The sequence below is a fragment of the Oncorhynchus tshawytscha genome, linkage group LG34, assembly GCF_018296145.1.
Source record: "Oncorhynchus tshawytscha isolate Ot180627B linkage group LG34, Otsh_v2.0, whole genome shotgun sequence".
Taxonomy (NCBI): Eukaryota; Metazoa; Chordata; class Actinopteri; order Salmoniformes; family Salmonidae; genus Oncorhynchus; species Oncorhynchus tshawytscha.
This window is the reverse complement of record NC_056462.1, coordinates 7178265-7191078: the sequence shown is the minus strand read 5'-3', so window position 1 is coordinate 7191078 and position 12814 is coordinate 7178265. Positions and strand designations below refer to the sequence as shown.

The 12814-nt window shown below is 42.2% G+C and overlaps 1 protein-coding gene across 1 annotated transcript in view; it reads left to right on the top strand.

Annotated features, from left to right (window-relative positions):
• The first annotated feature begins 4622 nt into the window (after positions 1-4622).
• The window catches only part of LOC112231804 (melatonin receptor type 1A-A-like), a 56986-nt gene continuing 48794 nt past the window's right edge, over positions 4623-12814 (top strand). The window contains exons 1-2 of the mRNA XM_042312103.1: positions 4623-4885; positions 4982-5136. Coding sequence (XP_042168037.1) covers positions 4833-4885; positions 4982-5136 — 208 coding nt within the window. The 5' untranslated portion in view covers positions 4623-4832. The remainder of the gene's footprint in view (positions 4886-4981; positions 5137-12814) is intronic.

The following is a 12814-nucleotide window of genomic DNA, read 5'->3' as shown; positions in this document are numbered from 1 at the left end:
AATGTGTCAAGTAATTATCTTTTTGTTTTCTCATGATTTGTTTGGGTCTAATTGTGTTGCTGTCTTTCTACTCACTCTCTGTCTTTGCTCTGTTTCACACACACACACACACACACACACACACACACACACACACACACACACACACACACACACACACACACACACACACACACACACACACACAATCTGCCCCCCTCTTGCTCCTATTCATTCAGAAGTGTGTGCTCTGTTTCTTACACACACACACACACACACACACACACACACACACACACACACACACACACACACACACACACACACACAATCTGCCCCCCTCCTCCTCTTGCTCCTATTCATTCAGAAGTGTGTGCTCTGTTTCTTACACACACACACACACACACACACACACACACACACACACACACACACACACACACACACAATCTGCCCCCCTCTTGCTCCCATTCATTCAGAAGTGTGTGCTCTGTTTCTTACACACACACACACACACACACACACACACACACACACACACACACACACACACACAATCTGCCCCCCCTCTTGCTCCTATTCATTCAGAAGTGTGTGCTCTGTTTCTTACACACACACACACACACACACACACACACACACACACACACACACACAATCTGCCCCCTCCTCTTGCTCCCATTCATTCAGAAGTGTGTGCTCTGTTTCTTACACACACACACACACACACACACACACACACACACACACACACACACACACACACACACACACACACACACAATCTGCCCCCCTCTTGCTCCCATTCATTCAGAAGTGTGTGCTCTGTTCTGAGGTCAATGTTCTGTTCATTGCCTGCATGCCCTTTCGTCAGTCTTCCCCCTTCACCGTCTCTGCTCACGTCAGTGCCTTTGTATTTCATTCAAACCATTGATTTATTATCGACTGACAATGCAGCAGAACCATGTGTATGATTCTGTTCCTTGCAGATGCTTTGTGAGACTCAGTTCCACTGTGACTAGGGTTCTTGTTTGGACTAAAGCGTTTGGATGCGTTGGTATTCCCACTCCGACTCTATTGTCTGAAATAGTTTGGGGGTGTTTGGGTTTGGTTGGCCAATATCAGACCCAAAGTGGATGATAGAAATCTCAACAGATCACAGCACCGTGTCAAAGGGTCTCGGAGCTCAGAATCTCTCTCTTTTTCTTTCTCTCTCTCTCTCTCTCTCCCCTCTCTCATTCTCTCCCCTCCCTACATCTCTCTCGCCTGCTCTCTCTTTCTCCCACCCTCTATCTCTCCTCCCTCTCGCAATTCAATTCAAGGGGCTTCATTGGCATGGGAAACACACTTACATTGCCAAAGCAAGTGAAATGGATAAACAAAAGTGAAATAAACAAACAGTCCACAGTTAATATCCCTCTCTTCCTCTCTCTCTTTCTCGTTCTCTCTCTCTCTCTCTCTCTCTCTCTCTCTCTCTCTCTCTCTCTCCCTCTCTTGTTCTCTCTGTCTGTGATGTATCATGAGATTAAGCAGTGAAAAATAAAGGTAGGGTTGTAGAGAATCAAAGGACCATGAATGTAATAAGAAACCGTAGGTGCTGGCTTAAGGCCGCTAGTAACCACTACAGGATGTCTGGTCAGAACAAGGATGAGGCGGATGACCGGGTTAGGGTGAGTTTAATGGAAGAAGATGTCCACATGCACACATCTGAGAACTGACATGAACTATGTGGTTGTTTGGATGCACGCACAATAAGACATCAGACGTAGAGATTCAGTCTTGAGGAGGAAAAGTTCAGCAGGAGGGACAACTTTTTGAAGTGTTCATTATGATGGGGGAAAGTTTCGGACCACACAGCGTGCTGGGGTCATAGACTAACTTAAACTGAAGTCCTGGGAATCAAAGCCACTGATAGGCTGAAGGAGATGTGGTGATAAGTGTTTGGCATGACCTTGACCAATAAGACACTAACAAAAGTTGGAGACTAAGCTGCCCAACTAGAACTAACCAGAAGTAATGGCTAGAATCAGCTGACTGAAGCTGACCATTTTCACAAGCAGTCAAACCTCTGTCCGCCTTAATGAGTGTGGGACGAAGCCACATCAAAGATTTGCAATGAATTACATTGGTCGCATGAGACACGTGTGTGTGTGTGTGTGTGTGTGTGTGTGTGTGTGTGTGTGTGTGTGTGTGTGCGCGGATGTGTGTGCAGATGTGTTTGTGTGTGTATGTATATGTCTGTACGTGTGCATGCGAACATAAACGTGTGTGTGCGCGTGTGGCTGGACAGGATGAGAGCCCACCCCAAAGTAATCATGATGTTTTGATTGGAGTAACCTTTGCCCTCTCTTCAACTTAACTCAAGTCTATTCCTGGTTCACTAACAATTTAGTTTGGATACTATTTTTACTACCACTTATGGACACATTCCAACCTTATGACAGATAGTAATGGGTCTAAGAGTACTTCATATTGGCTTTCAGGGCAATATGTTAACATTTTATGACAAGCTAAAAGCATGGTGGACATACAAAGTAGCCTCATATAGTCGCCTTGCTGGGTCAGACACCGTGTTTGCATCGCAAAACAGCACGCTATTCCCTTTTGTACACTTTAGGGCTCTGGTCAAAATGAGCGCACTATATAGGGAATAGGGTGCCATTTGGAACAGAGCCTGTCCCGACCAACTGAATTACTTGAGTAGTACCCGATCAATCAATCAAATTGCATCTATATAGCCCTTTGAACAAGGTGTCAAGATGAAGCTGCTGCTATCGTGAAGAGGTGGTTTTTGCAAAACAGATGTCATCTTAATGAGACTAGCCTGTACATCTGGCTGGGAGTGGAGGGGATGTGAGCTTGATGCCCTCACCGTTCTGTCGGACGACGAACGCGAATCGCCACTGTTGACAGGCTCTATTATGGCTTCAGTTCAGACTGCATTTCTTTGCTCGAGCCAAGGTAGTAGCAGGCTTTTGCAGCCAGGTCACCGCGATAAGGGTCAGTATTTAACGTCCGTCCACGTCCAAGGACCAAAGTTTGCAAGTTCGAATCCAGCAATGGAAAGTTGTTTTTGAGATTTTTGTTCAAGCCTATATCCCAAACCTTAACCCTTACCTTAACCATTCAGAGCTAATGCCTAACCTTAAGATTTTGGGGTTGATGCCTAAACTTAACCTATAACCTAAAACATTCTAAGTTAACGCCTGAACTTAACCGTAAAACACGTCAACATTTGACTTCGAAAGTTGTTTGGGAAACATGGATGAATGTCTAATTGTCAGACCTAGTTGGTTTATGTCCTGGTACTCAATGTGTCTTCCTCTGCAATGACAGCAAGTGCTTGTTTTACTTCTGCAAAATGCAGCACTGTGGCTTCTGTTTTCTGACTGGTTGAAGATGTTCCAATCGCTTTAAAATATGTTTTTCTGCAACTCCACTCGGGCAAAAAGGCTTCAATGGTATCACACACACACACAAACAGAGAGAGAGAGAAGGATAATGTGGAGAGGGAGAGCTGCAGAGGGAAAGAGAGTGAATGAAAGAAAGAGAGAAGGGGAGAGAGAATTAAAGAGAGAGAGAACATAGCCCACACAGACCTTTTTAATGCACTGCCTTCATCACAGCAGACCTATTAGTGGGATGTCTCCACATTAATGTTGCATTCACATGGCAGATGAGGTTTGGGTGACAACCCCTTAACAGCGTGTGTGTGTGTGTGTGTGTTTGTGTGTGTGTAAGGGTAGGTGGAGTGTAAAGTACCTGCCACACACTGATATGTTTGTGTGTCTCTGTGTGTGCGCGCTTGTACGTGCGTGTGTGTGGGAATTTGTGCAGAAGGAAGCGATTACAATTGTACTTATAGGTCGCAGGGGCGCAGTTTCCTTTGGGAAAATAAATTCAATTTACCATGTGTTGGTTTTTCAAGTCAGGTCCACCACATTTCCCCAGCTCAGCTACAAGCAGTCTCCTCAACCTGTCTCTATAAGTCTGCATATTCCCATATAGTGCACTACTTTTGACCAGATCCCAATGAGCCCTGATCCTGACTAGTGCATAGGGTGCCATTTGAGACACAATGAATGTTTCTATGTTAGAGTTTGTAGTTTATCTTGATATTCTGTAGATACTAATCATGTGGATTACTCTTTACAACTCCTGCTGTTGGGACACAGATATGAGAGAGAGAGAGAGATTTACATGACATCTGTACATCTGTCTAAATCTTTCTGTCTCTCCATAATATTAGTAAATAATGTTATGTTATTTGAATTAACAGTGTTTTCTCTATCATAGTAATTGGAATAATTCCAATAATTGATATTAAGGATAATCATCATGATGATCTTAATAATAGCATAGTACATACATACATCCTTATGTTGATCTTTTATTAAAAAAGGTGCATGTTATCTGTTTCTTTATTTGTGAATTAATCAACGTGGGAAAGGATTAAAAAAATATGAACGATTCCTAAAAAAAAAAGTATCAGTGAACGCTTGAATAAACGAACGACGAAGTCGCTGGAAGCGAAGCAATAATTGCGAGGAGAGCTCGCGAACATGCTTCAAAGGACACTTGGAAACGAGTGCCGCCGCGTGCCGTCCACTGTTTTTCCCTCTTTCGGCCGCTGAGAGGCATCACTAGGCTACCACTTACCCGTCATCCAACCACGACGGGCCCACTGTAATCACATCATGTTAACATGGGAAGGTCTGAAGTTGCCTCTGAATGTCACATACCAACAATGTGATGGGGACACATATAGCCATATAAATGTAGACGCTGACACACGAGCATTGTGACTAGAAGGTTAAACAGAAGGTTGTCTTCGGGATCTTATAACGCGCAATATGGAGAGGAGGAAAGCCACGGGAGAATACCACGGCATCCCTGTGTCCAAAATGTAGACTGCATATTATGGGACGGGCGGCACGTTTATTTCGCTAATTGGGAAAGTTACAAAATATACAATGATTATAAATGGGTCTTATCTGAACAGGTCGTCGCTGGACCCGTACGAGGAAGTGTTGAACCGCCCTCCGTGGGTTACTACAACTTTGGGGTGCTTCCTGATATTCACTATCGTGGTTGATATTTTGGGCAACCTTTTGGTGATATTCTCTGTCTACCGGAATAAGAAGCTAAGGAATGCAGGTGAGTAATGTATACTATTGTGCACGAGGTCGGAGTAGCCAAAGTATTGTATTGTGTTTATAAACACGTTTCAAATGGTTGTATTTGACAGGACATTGTTTTGGTACATTTGAGTCTGAAATATGACAACAATAAAGGACAGGCGTTTGGGTAAAGCTAAAACAAGTAGGCTTATTTGTGCAGAATTTGTGATATACCTACTACCTACATCGATGAAAAGCAATAAAATGCACGGGTCTATCCCAATTAATTTAGTTTGAGCTTAAAGCTACGGTGAAAGTAATGATCCGGTGGCATTTGGAGGTAGCTACCCGCGCGTTATAGAGGATGCCGTGCCAATGTTGGTAGCCTGATCGTATACCCTATGATATTATACCCCAGGCAATAACAATAGCCAGAGAGGGTCAATGAAAAATAGACTCGCGGAGATAGATTGACACGCGCCGCCCGCAACTACTCAAGAGAAACTATAGGATGGACAGCAGTGTATTTCTGCAGACTTATGCGCCACAGGCTCCACATGCTTAGTTTGAGTTTGCATTTCACATCCTATCAATCATGTAACTAAACTGGGATGTCTGAATGAGAACATCTTCAACTATCCGTTTTATTTTTCAATGGAAAAATTGGATTAAGTGACAGAAGATGCGTCACGTGCGCACTTGGGTTTTATCAATCGGGATCGGAGTGGAGCTGCTGTGTCCTGCCTATTATCACCAGATGGCAGATTGGATATAGAATGTGTTTGATATTATAATGTAGGATAATGTCGTATGTAGGATAATGTTGTATGTTGTACACTATGTATATTTTAAATGCATTATAGTATTGTACTGTGGCGTGGTTGTTTAACTTATGTTTGGATATTTCATGTCTTAATGATTCTATTCCAAAGTACACTACTGCTGTAACCCTGTGATAAGAACCTACGACTTTCTTGAGTGAGAACGCAATAATATACATATCATTAAAAATAAAAACATCTCTTCAGTAATAACATTGTGATTTGATAGGCTACAGATAACATGTGCGCCAGATAGAAGTTAAGCTGTTGAGAAAATACACATTTAGTCCTACATTATTACTGACTGGTGAGTTCTCCAAATACCAAATGGACATGCTTTGGGATCCGGTGCCGCTCTGGCCATTCAATGACAGATTGTAATTTTAGACGAATCCACATTGTACACAGATTTGAGGGTTTATAGTTTACTGGAATGTGAATCTAGATAAATGACAATTTTTTTACCCCCCAAATTACTTGTTTTTCCTTTGACGTTTCATGATATTAGTTGCGTTTGATTGACACAGCCTAGACCTAATGTCAAACGCAGAGCATCTTTTAAGTGATTTAAGAAAAATATATTTGTGCCAGTCATATTAAGACCCTCCCCCTAATGTGAAGAGTATTATTATTATTAAGACTTCCTGTAATTCCTTGTCCCACCCCCCTCTCCATCCTGATTTATCATTATAATCACTTCCGTTTGATATAAACATACACAGAATTGCACAATCGCTTTGTCCTGGATGTGAGTCTTTTAATAGTTCATACAGCAAATAGAATTGAACATTCCATCAGGTGCAGAAAAAAAATCACATCTTTTTAATTTGGTATGACATGTTTGATCACATTTTATGGTGCCCAGTCTGTGGCCAAAAATACAATACTTATTTCAGGAGCACATCTTTGAGGACGGGAGGGATGATACATTTAAGTGCACAGAGTTCAATTGATTTAGCAAGTGCAGTCTCTCTGGGTGCATCTCAATAGTCTGACGTGGCTCCCTCTCCTCCTTCTGCGTCAATAATGGCTGCATCTCAACAGTCTAGAGGGGCGCCCACTCCTTGTCCCATGTGCTTCATTTGCACTGATCTGAAAGTCCTAATGGTAGTCCCGAATTATTAAACTGCCTCACTTGTCCACTCCAGTCCTTTCACATCAGTGCAGATGAAGGAAAGGAGACAAGTTGAGGAAGCTACTTTAGACTGTTGAGAGGAAGCCGTTGTTGTCAACTTCACAGTAGCTGGTGTCCTATTTTTCCTTGTACTTACTCACCCTAAAGTTATTCTTTGGTTTGTCAGTTATCTCCTTGCATTGTCATTATAGTTGCAAATCCTTGCTACGCCACTGCTGAAAACGAACTATAAATTAAGTATCTAAGATGTGCCAAAACAATTGTTTCCAGCTCAGGGCTCCAGCTAGGTATTTTGGCTCCCGAGTGGTGCAGCCGTCTAAGGCACTGCATCGCAGTGCAAGAGACCACTACAGACCCTGGTTCAAATCCAGGCTGAGTCACATCCGGCTGTGATTGGGACTCCCCTAGGGAGTGGCGCACAATTGTCCCAGGTTTGGCTGGGCTAGGCTGTCATTGAAAATAAGAGTTTGTTCTTAATAGTTAAATAAATAAATAAAGTGGTTTGTGAGCTAAGTGGCTAACTTGCTAGATCAAGCTTATTGGTTACAGCAGAGACAATTAATCCCCTGCTGGATCAAGATCCCTGCTGCATACATGCTTTTCATTTATTTCATTTTTATGCTTGGAAAGAAATAGCGGCACTTGTCTGCGCTGCTGGCAATACCGTATACCCCGGTATGGTACAGGAACGGTATGAAGGTATGAAATACCGCCCAACCCTAGTTAGAATATCTGCTTTGAATGAAACCATTTACACTGACATGAATATCCATTCAGTCTTTTGCCAGCTTTCTACACAACAATAATTGTCTCTGTATAATGTCATTAATAATGGACCTATGTGACAGGCTTCAATTGAGCCACGTGAAAAAATGTGGTATCTCTCTAACACTGTTGCCACAACAGCGTTTGGCGAATACTAACATCCCTTAAGCAGGCCAGCCACCCAGTTTCCCTGTATCCTTAGTTTTATGCCTTTCAGGAGCGTTTGCAATTTCCCTGCCCTGTTCCCAAAGATGGTGCATGTCCAACTCAAAGCCCTCACAATTTCTTTCTATTCAAGCCTCCCAAAAAAGGAAAAAACCCTACATTGGCAAATCGTATGCCTCATGGCAGCTATATTGATTGACACTTTTCCTTAGTATTTTCTAGGTCTATTGGCATGGAGTTGTCTCACCAGGCTACATAATGTTTGACATGGTTGTTATTTATGGGATGGAATGGAATGCATGTGCCGGTTCGTTTTGTCAATGTAAACACGGATTATGACTTGACTCCTCGAGCAGTCTGCGAGCTATGGATAAACCGCACACAACCAAAGTCTGTTTGTTGATGCTGACCAAAATGGGGTTTTGTGGTATGGGAAAACTCAGGCATGGGAATAAACTGAAATAACAGAATGGGTTTGAATTCCATGCAAGTTTCCATTAACATGCATCCCAAATGGCACCCTCTCTATGCAGTGCACTACTTTTGACCAGGGCCCATAAGGAGAATAGCGAGCCATTTGGGACACTGATCATGCCTATTTTCTCCTCAGCTGATATTTAAGTATTTTGTAAAGTTCAGTCAAAGTGCAAAGTCCCATATCGTTGCTAAAACAGATTGGTCCAATCGTGGAGTAAGGCTCATTTTGGGCATCCGGGGAACGTGGAAGCCACCACCACCTTTGCCCATGTGGCCTGCCCCTTTGCCAGCGAACGGAATGGCTGTGCCGCAGAAGAGTGTGTGTGTGTGATTGACTGCACATTGAACTTTAATCTGAAGCACTCTCTCTCAACCCAGCAATGTTGCATTGCTTTCCATCCTTTCAGAAGCAGAATGTTGTTTGTGTGCTAAAGTTTTGAATACACGCTACATGCACGCTTGTGTGTGTGTGTGTGTGTGTTTGAGGTACACCAGGCACAACAACAGTGTTTACTTGTCGTGTTGTGTATGATTTAGGGCAGGTCATTCAATTCAATTCATCATTCAACTTGTGCCAGACAATAAATCTTGGCAACAGAGAACTTGAAGACATGACATACCTGTACAGCGCATTGGGAGAGTATTTAGACCCCTTAACTTTATCCACATTTTCTTATATTACAGCCTTATTCTAAAATGGACGAAAAAAAGTTTTCCTCGTCAATCTACACACAATTTTTTTTATTTTTTCTACTGTGTTATTGACTTGTTTATTGTTTACTCCATGTGTTGTCTGTTCACACTGCTATGCTTTATCTTGGCCAGGTCGCAGTTGTAAATTAGAACGTGTTCTCAACTAGCCTACCTGGTTAAATAAAGGTGAAATAAAATATTATTTTTTTTTAAATTATGAATACGGTATGCGGAAATTGTTTTTTAGAATTTTTGGCAAATGTATTAATTAATAAATAACAGAAATACCTTATTTGCATAAGTATACTATTTACTATTAAACACAGGTGCATCCTGTTTCAATTGATCATTCTTGAGATTAAAAACAACAACATTATTAACAAAGCAAGTCAGTTAAGAACAAATTCTTATTTACAATAGCTGCCTAGGAACAGTGGGTTAACTGCCTTGTTCAGGGGCAGAACAACAGCTGTTTACCTTGTCAGGGATGCAAACTAGCAACCTTTCAGTTACGGGCCCAACACTCTAACCACTAGGCTACCTGCCGCCCAATGTGTCTACCTATAGTAAATTCAACTGATTGGACATGATTTAGAAAGGCAGACACCTGTCTATATAAGGTCCCAGAGTTGGCAGTGCATGTCAGAGCAAAATCCAAGCCGTGAGTTTGAAGGAATTGTCCCGAGAGCTCAGAGACAGGATTGTCTTGAGACACAGATCTGGGGAAGGGTAACAAAACATTCCTGCAGAATTTCAGGTCCCAAAGAATACAGTGGCCTCCATCATTCTTTAATGGAAGGTTTGGAACCACGAACACTCTTCCTAGAGCTTGGCCAAATTGAGCAATTGGGGGAGAAGGGCCTTGGTCAGGGAGGTGACCAAGAACACGATGGTCACTCTGACAGAGCTCCAGACTTCCTCTGTGGAGATGGGGGAACCTTTCAGAAGGACAACCATCTCTGCAGCACTCCACCAATCAGGCCTTTATGGTAGAGTGGCCAAACGGAAGCCACTCCTCAGTAAAAGGCACATGACAGCCCGCTACGAATTTGCCAAAAAGCACTTGAAGACTCTCAGACCGTGAGAAACAACATTTTCTGGTCTGATGAAACCAAGATTGAACTCTTTTGCCTGAATGCCAAGCGTCACGTCTGGAGGAAACCTGGCACCATCCCTACGGTGAAGCATGGTAGTAGCAGCATCATGCTGTGAGGATGTTTTTCAGTGACAGGGATTCACAGACTAGTCAGGATCAAGGGAAAGACGAACGGAGCAAAGTACAGAGAGATCCTTGATGAAAGCCTGCTCCAGAGCGCTCAAGACCTCAGACTGGGGTGAATGTTCACTTTCCAACAGGACAATGACCCTAAGCACATAGCCAAGACAATGCAGGAGTGGCTTCAGGACCGGTCTCTGAAAGTCCTTGAGTGGCCCAGCCAGAGCCCGGACTTGAACCAAATCGAACATCCCTGGAGAGACCTGAAAATAGGTGTGGAGCGATGCTCCCCATCCAACCTGACAGAGCGTAAGAGGATCTGCAGAGAAGAATTAGAGAAACTTCCCAAATACAGATGTGCCAAACTTGTAGCGTCATACCCTAGAAGACTTATGGATGTAATCTCTGCCAGAGGTGCTTCAACAAAGTAATGAGTAAAGGGTCTGAATACTTATGTAAATGTGATTTCTGTTTTTTTTTAAGAATTTCGGTAAAATTTCCCAAAACTGTTTTGCTTTGTCGCTGTGGGGTATTAAAGTACCAGTCAAAAGTTTGGACACACCTACTCATTCCTTGGTTTTTCTTAATTTGGACTATTTTCTACATTGTAGAATAATAGTGAGGACATCAGAACTATGAAATAACACATATGGAATCATGTAGTAACCAAAAAAAGTGTTAAACAAATCAACATATATTTTATATTTGAGATTCTTCAAAGTAACCACCCTTTGCCTTGATGACAGCTTTGCACACTCTTGGCATTCTCTCAACCAGATTCAGGAGGTAGTCACCTGGAATGCATTTAAATTAACAGGTATTCCTTGTTAAAAGTTCATTTGTGGAATTTAATTTATTCTTAATGCATTTGAGCCAATCAGTTGTGTTGTGAAAAGGTAGGGGTGGTGTACAGAAGATAGCCCTATTTGGTAAAAAACCAAGTCCATAATATGGCAGCTCAAATAAGCAAATAGAAAAGACAGTCCATCGTTACTTTAAGACATGAAGGTCAGTCAACCCGGAAAATTTCAAGAACTTTGAAAATTGCCTCAAGTGCAGTCACAAAAACCATCAAGCGCTATGATGAAACGGGCTCTCATGAGGACCGCCACAGGAAAGGAAGACCCAGAGTTACTTCTGCTGCAGAAGATAAGTTCATTAGAGTTACCAGCCTCAGAAATTGCAGCCCAAATAAATGCTTCACAGAGTTCAAACATAAGCAATGGACATTAGACCGGTGGAAGTCTGGTGAGTCCAAATTTGAGCTGTTTGGTTCCAACCGCCGTGTCTTTGTGAGATGCAGAGTAGTTGAAAGGATAATCTCCGCATGTGTAGTTCCCACCGTGAAGTATGGAAGAGGAGGTGTGATGGTGTGGGCATGCTTTGCTGGGGACAGTGTCTGATTTATTTAGAATTCAAGGCTCACTTATCCAGCATGGCTCCCACAGCATTCTGTGGAGATACGCCATCCCATCTAATTTGCACTCAGTGGGACTATCATTCGTTTTTCAACAGGACAATGTCCGAACACAACTCCAGGGTGTGTAAGGGCTATTTGACCAAGAAGGAGAGTGATGGAGTTCTGGGTTAGATTACCTGTCCTCCACAATCATCCAACCTCAACCCAATTGAGATGGTTTTGGATGAGTTGTACCGCATAATGAAGGAAGAGCAGCCAACAAGTGCTCAGCATATGTGGGAACTCCTTCAAGACTGTTGGAAAAGTATTCCAGGTGAAGCTGGTTGATAGAATGCAAAGAGTGTGCACAGATGTCATCAAGGCAACACATAAAAATATATGTTGATATGTTTAATACTTTTTTTGGTTACTCCAATTCCACATGTGTTATTTCATAGTTTTGATGTCTTCACTATTATTCTACAATGTAGAAAATAGTAAAAATAAAGAAAAACCCTTGAATGAGTAGGTGTGTCCAAACCTTCGACTGGTACTGTATGTGTAGATTGATGAGGAAGAAAAAACGATGTCACCCATTTTATAATAAGGCTGTAACGTAACAAAATGTGGATGAAGCCAAAGGGTCTGAATACTTCCCGAATGCACTGTATGTCTATACTACAGAGTCTGATTATAGAGTCTGGTGTAAAAGCTATATATGGTCTACAAGCCATTCGTATACTGTCAAATTCATGTCTTTTCATGTATACACATTACAAGTTTCAATGATGTTTAGGTAAACTTCAGATTCAAACTTCAAGTTCCAAAGTTTGTTTTCGTTTCATTAAATGTTATTTTGGATCATCATAGAATCCAAACCCCACTGCCACTCCAGAGTCTGTTATTGTAGCTCCAAGCGTAATACATGATTTCTAAGCATATAATACGGCATTAAGTGCTTTGCGTATGTCTCCATTTATGACAAGCGTTTACGGCCCCTAAATATCCCACTGGCTTTGTTGCTAAACCTCTTTAACGGAAATT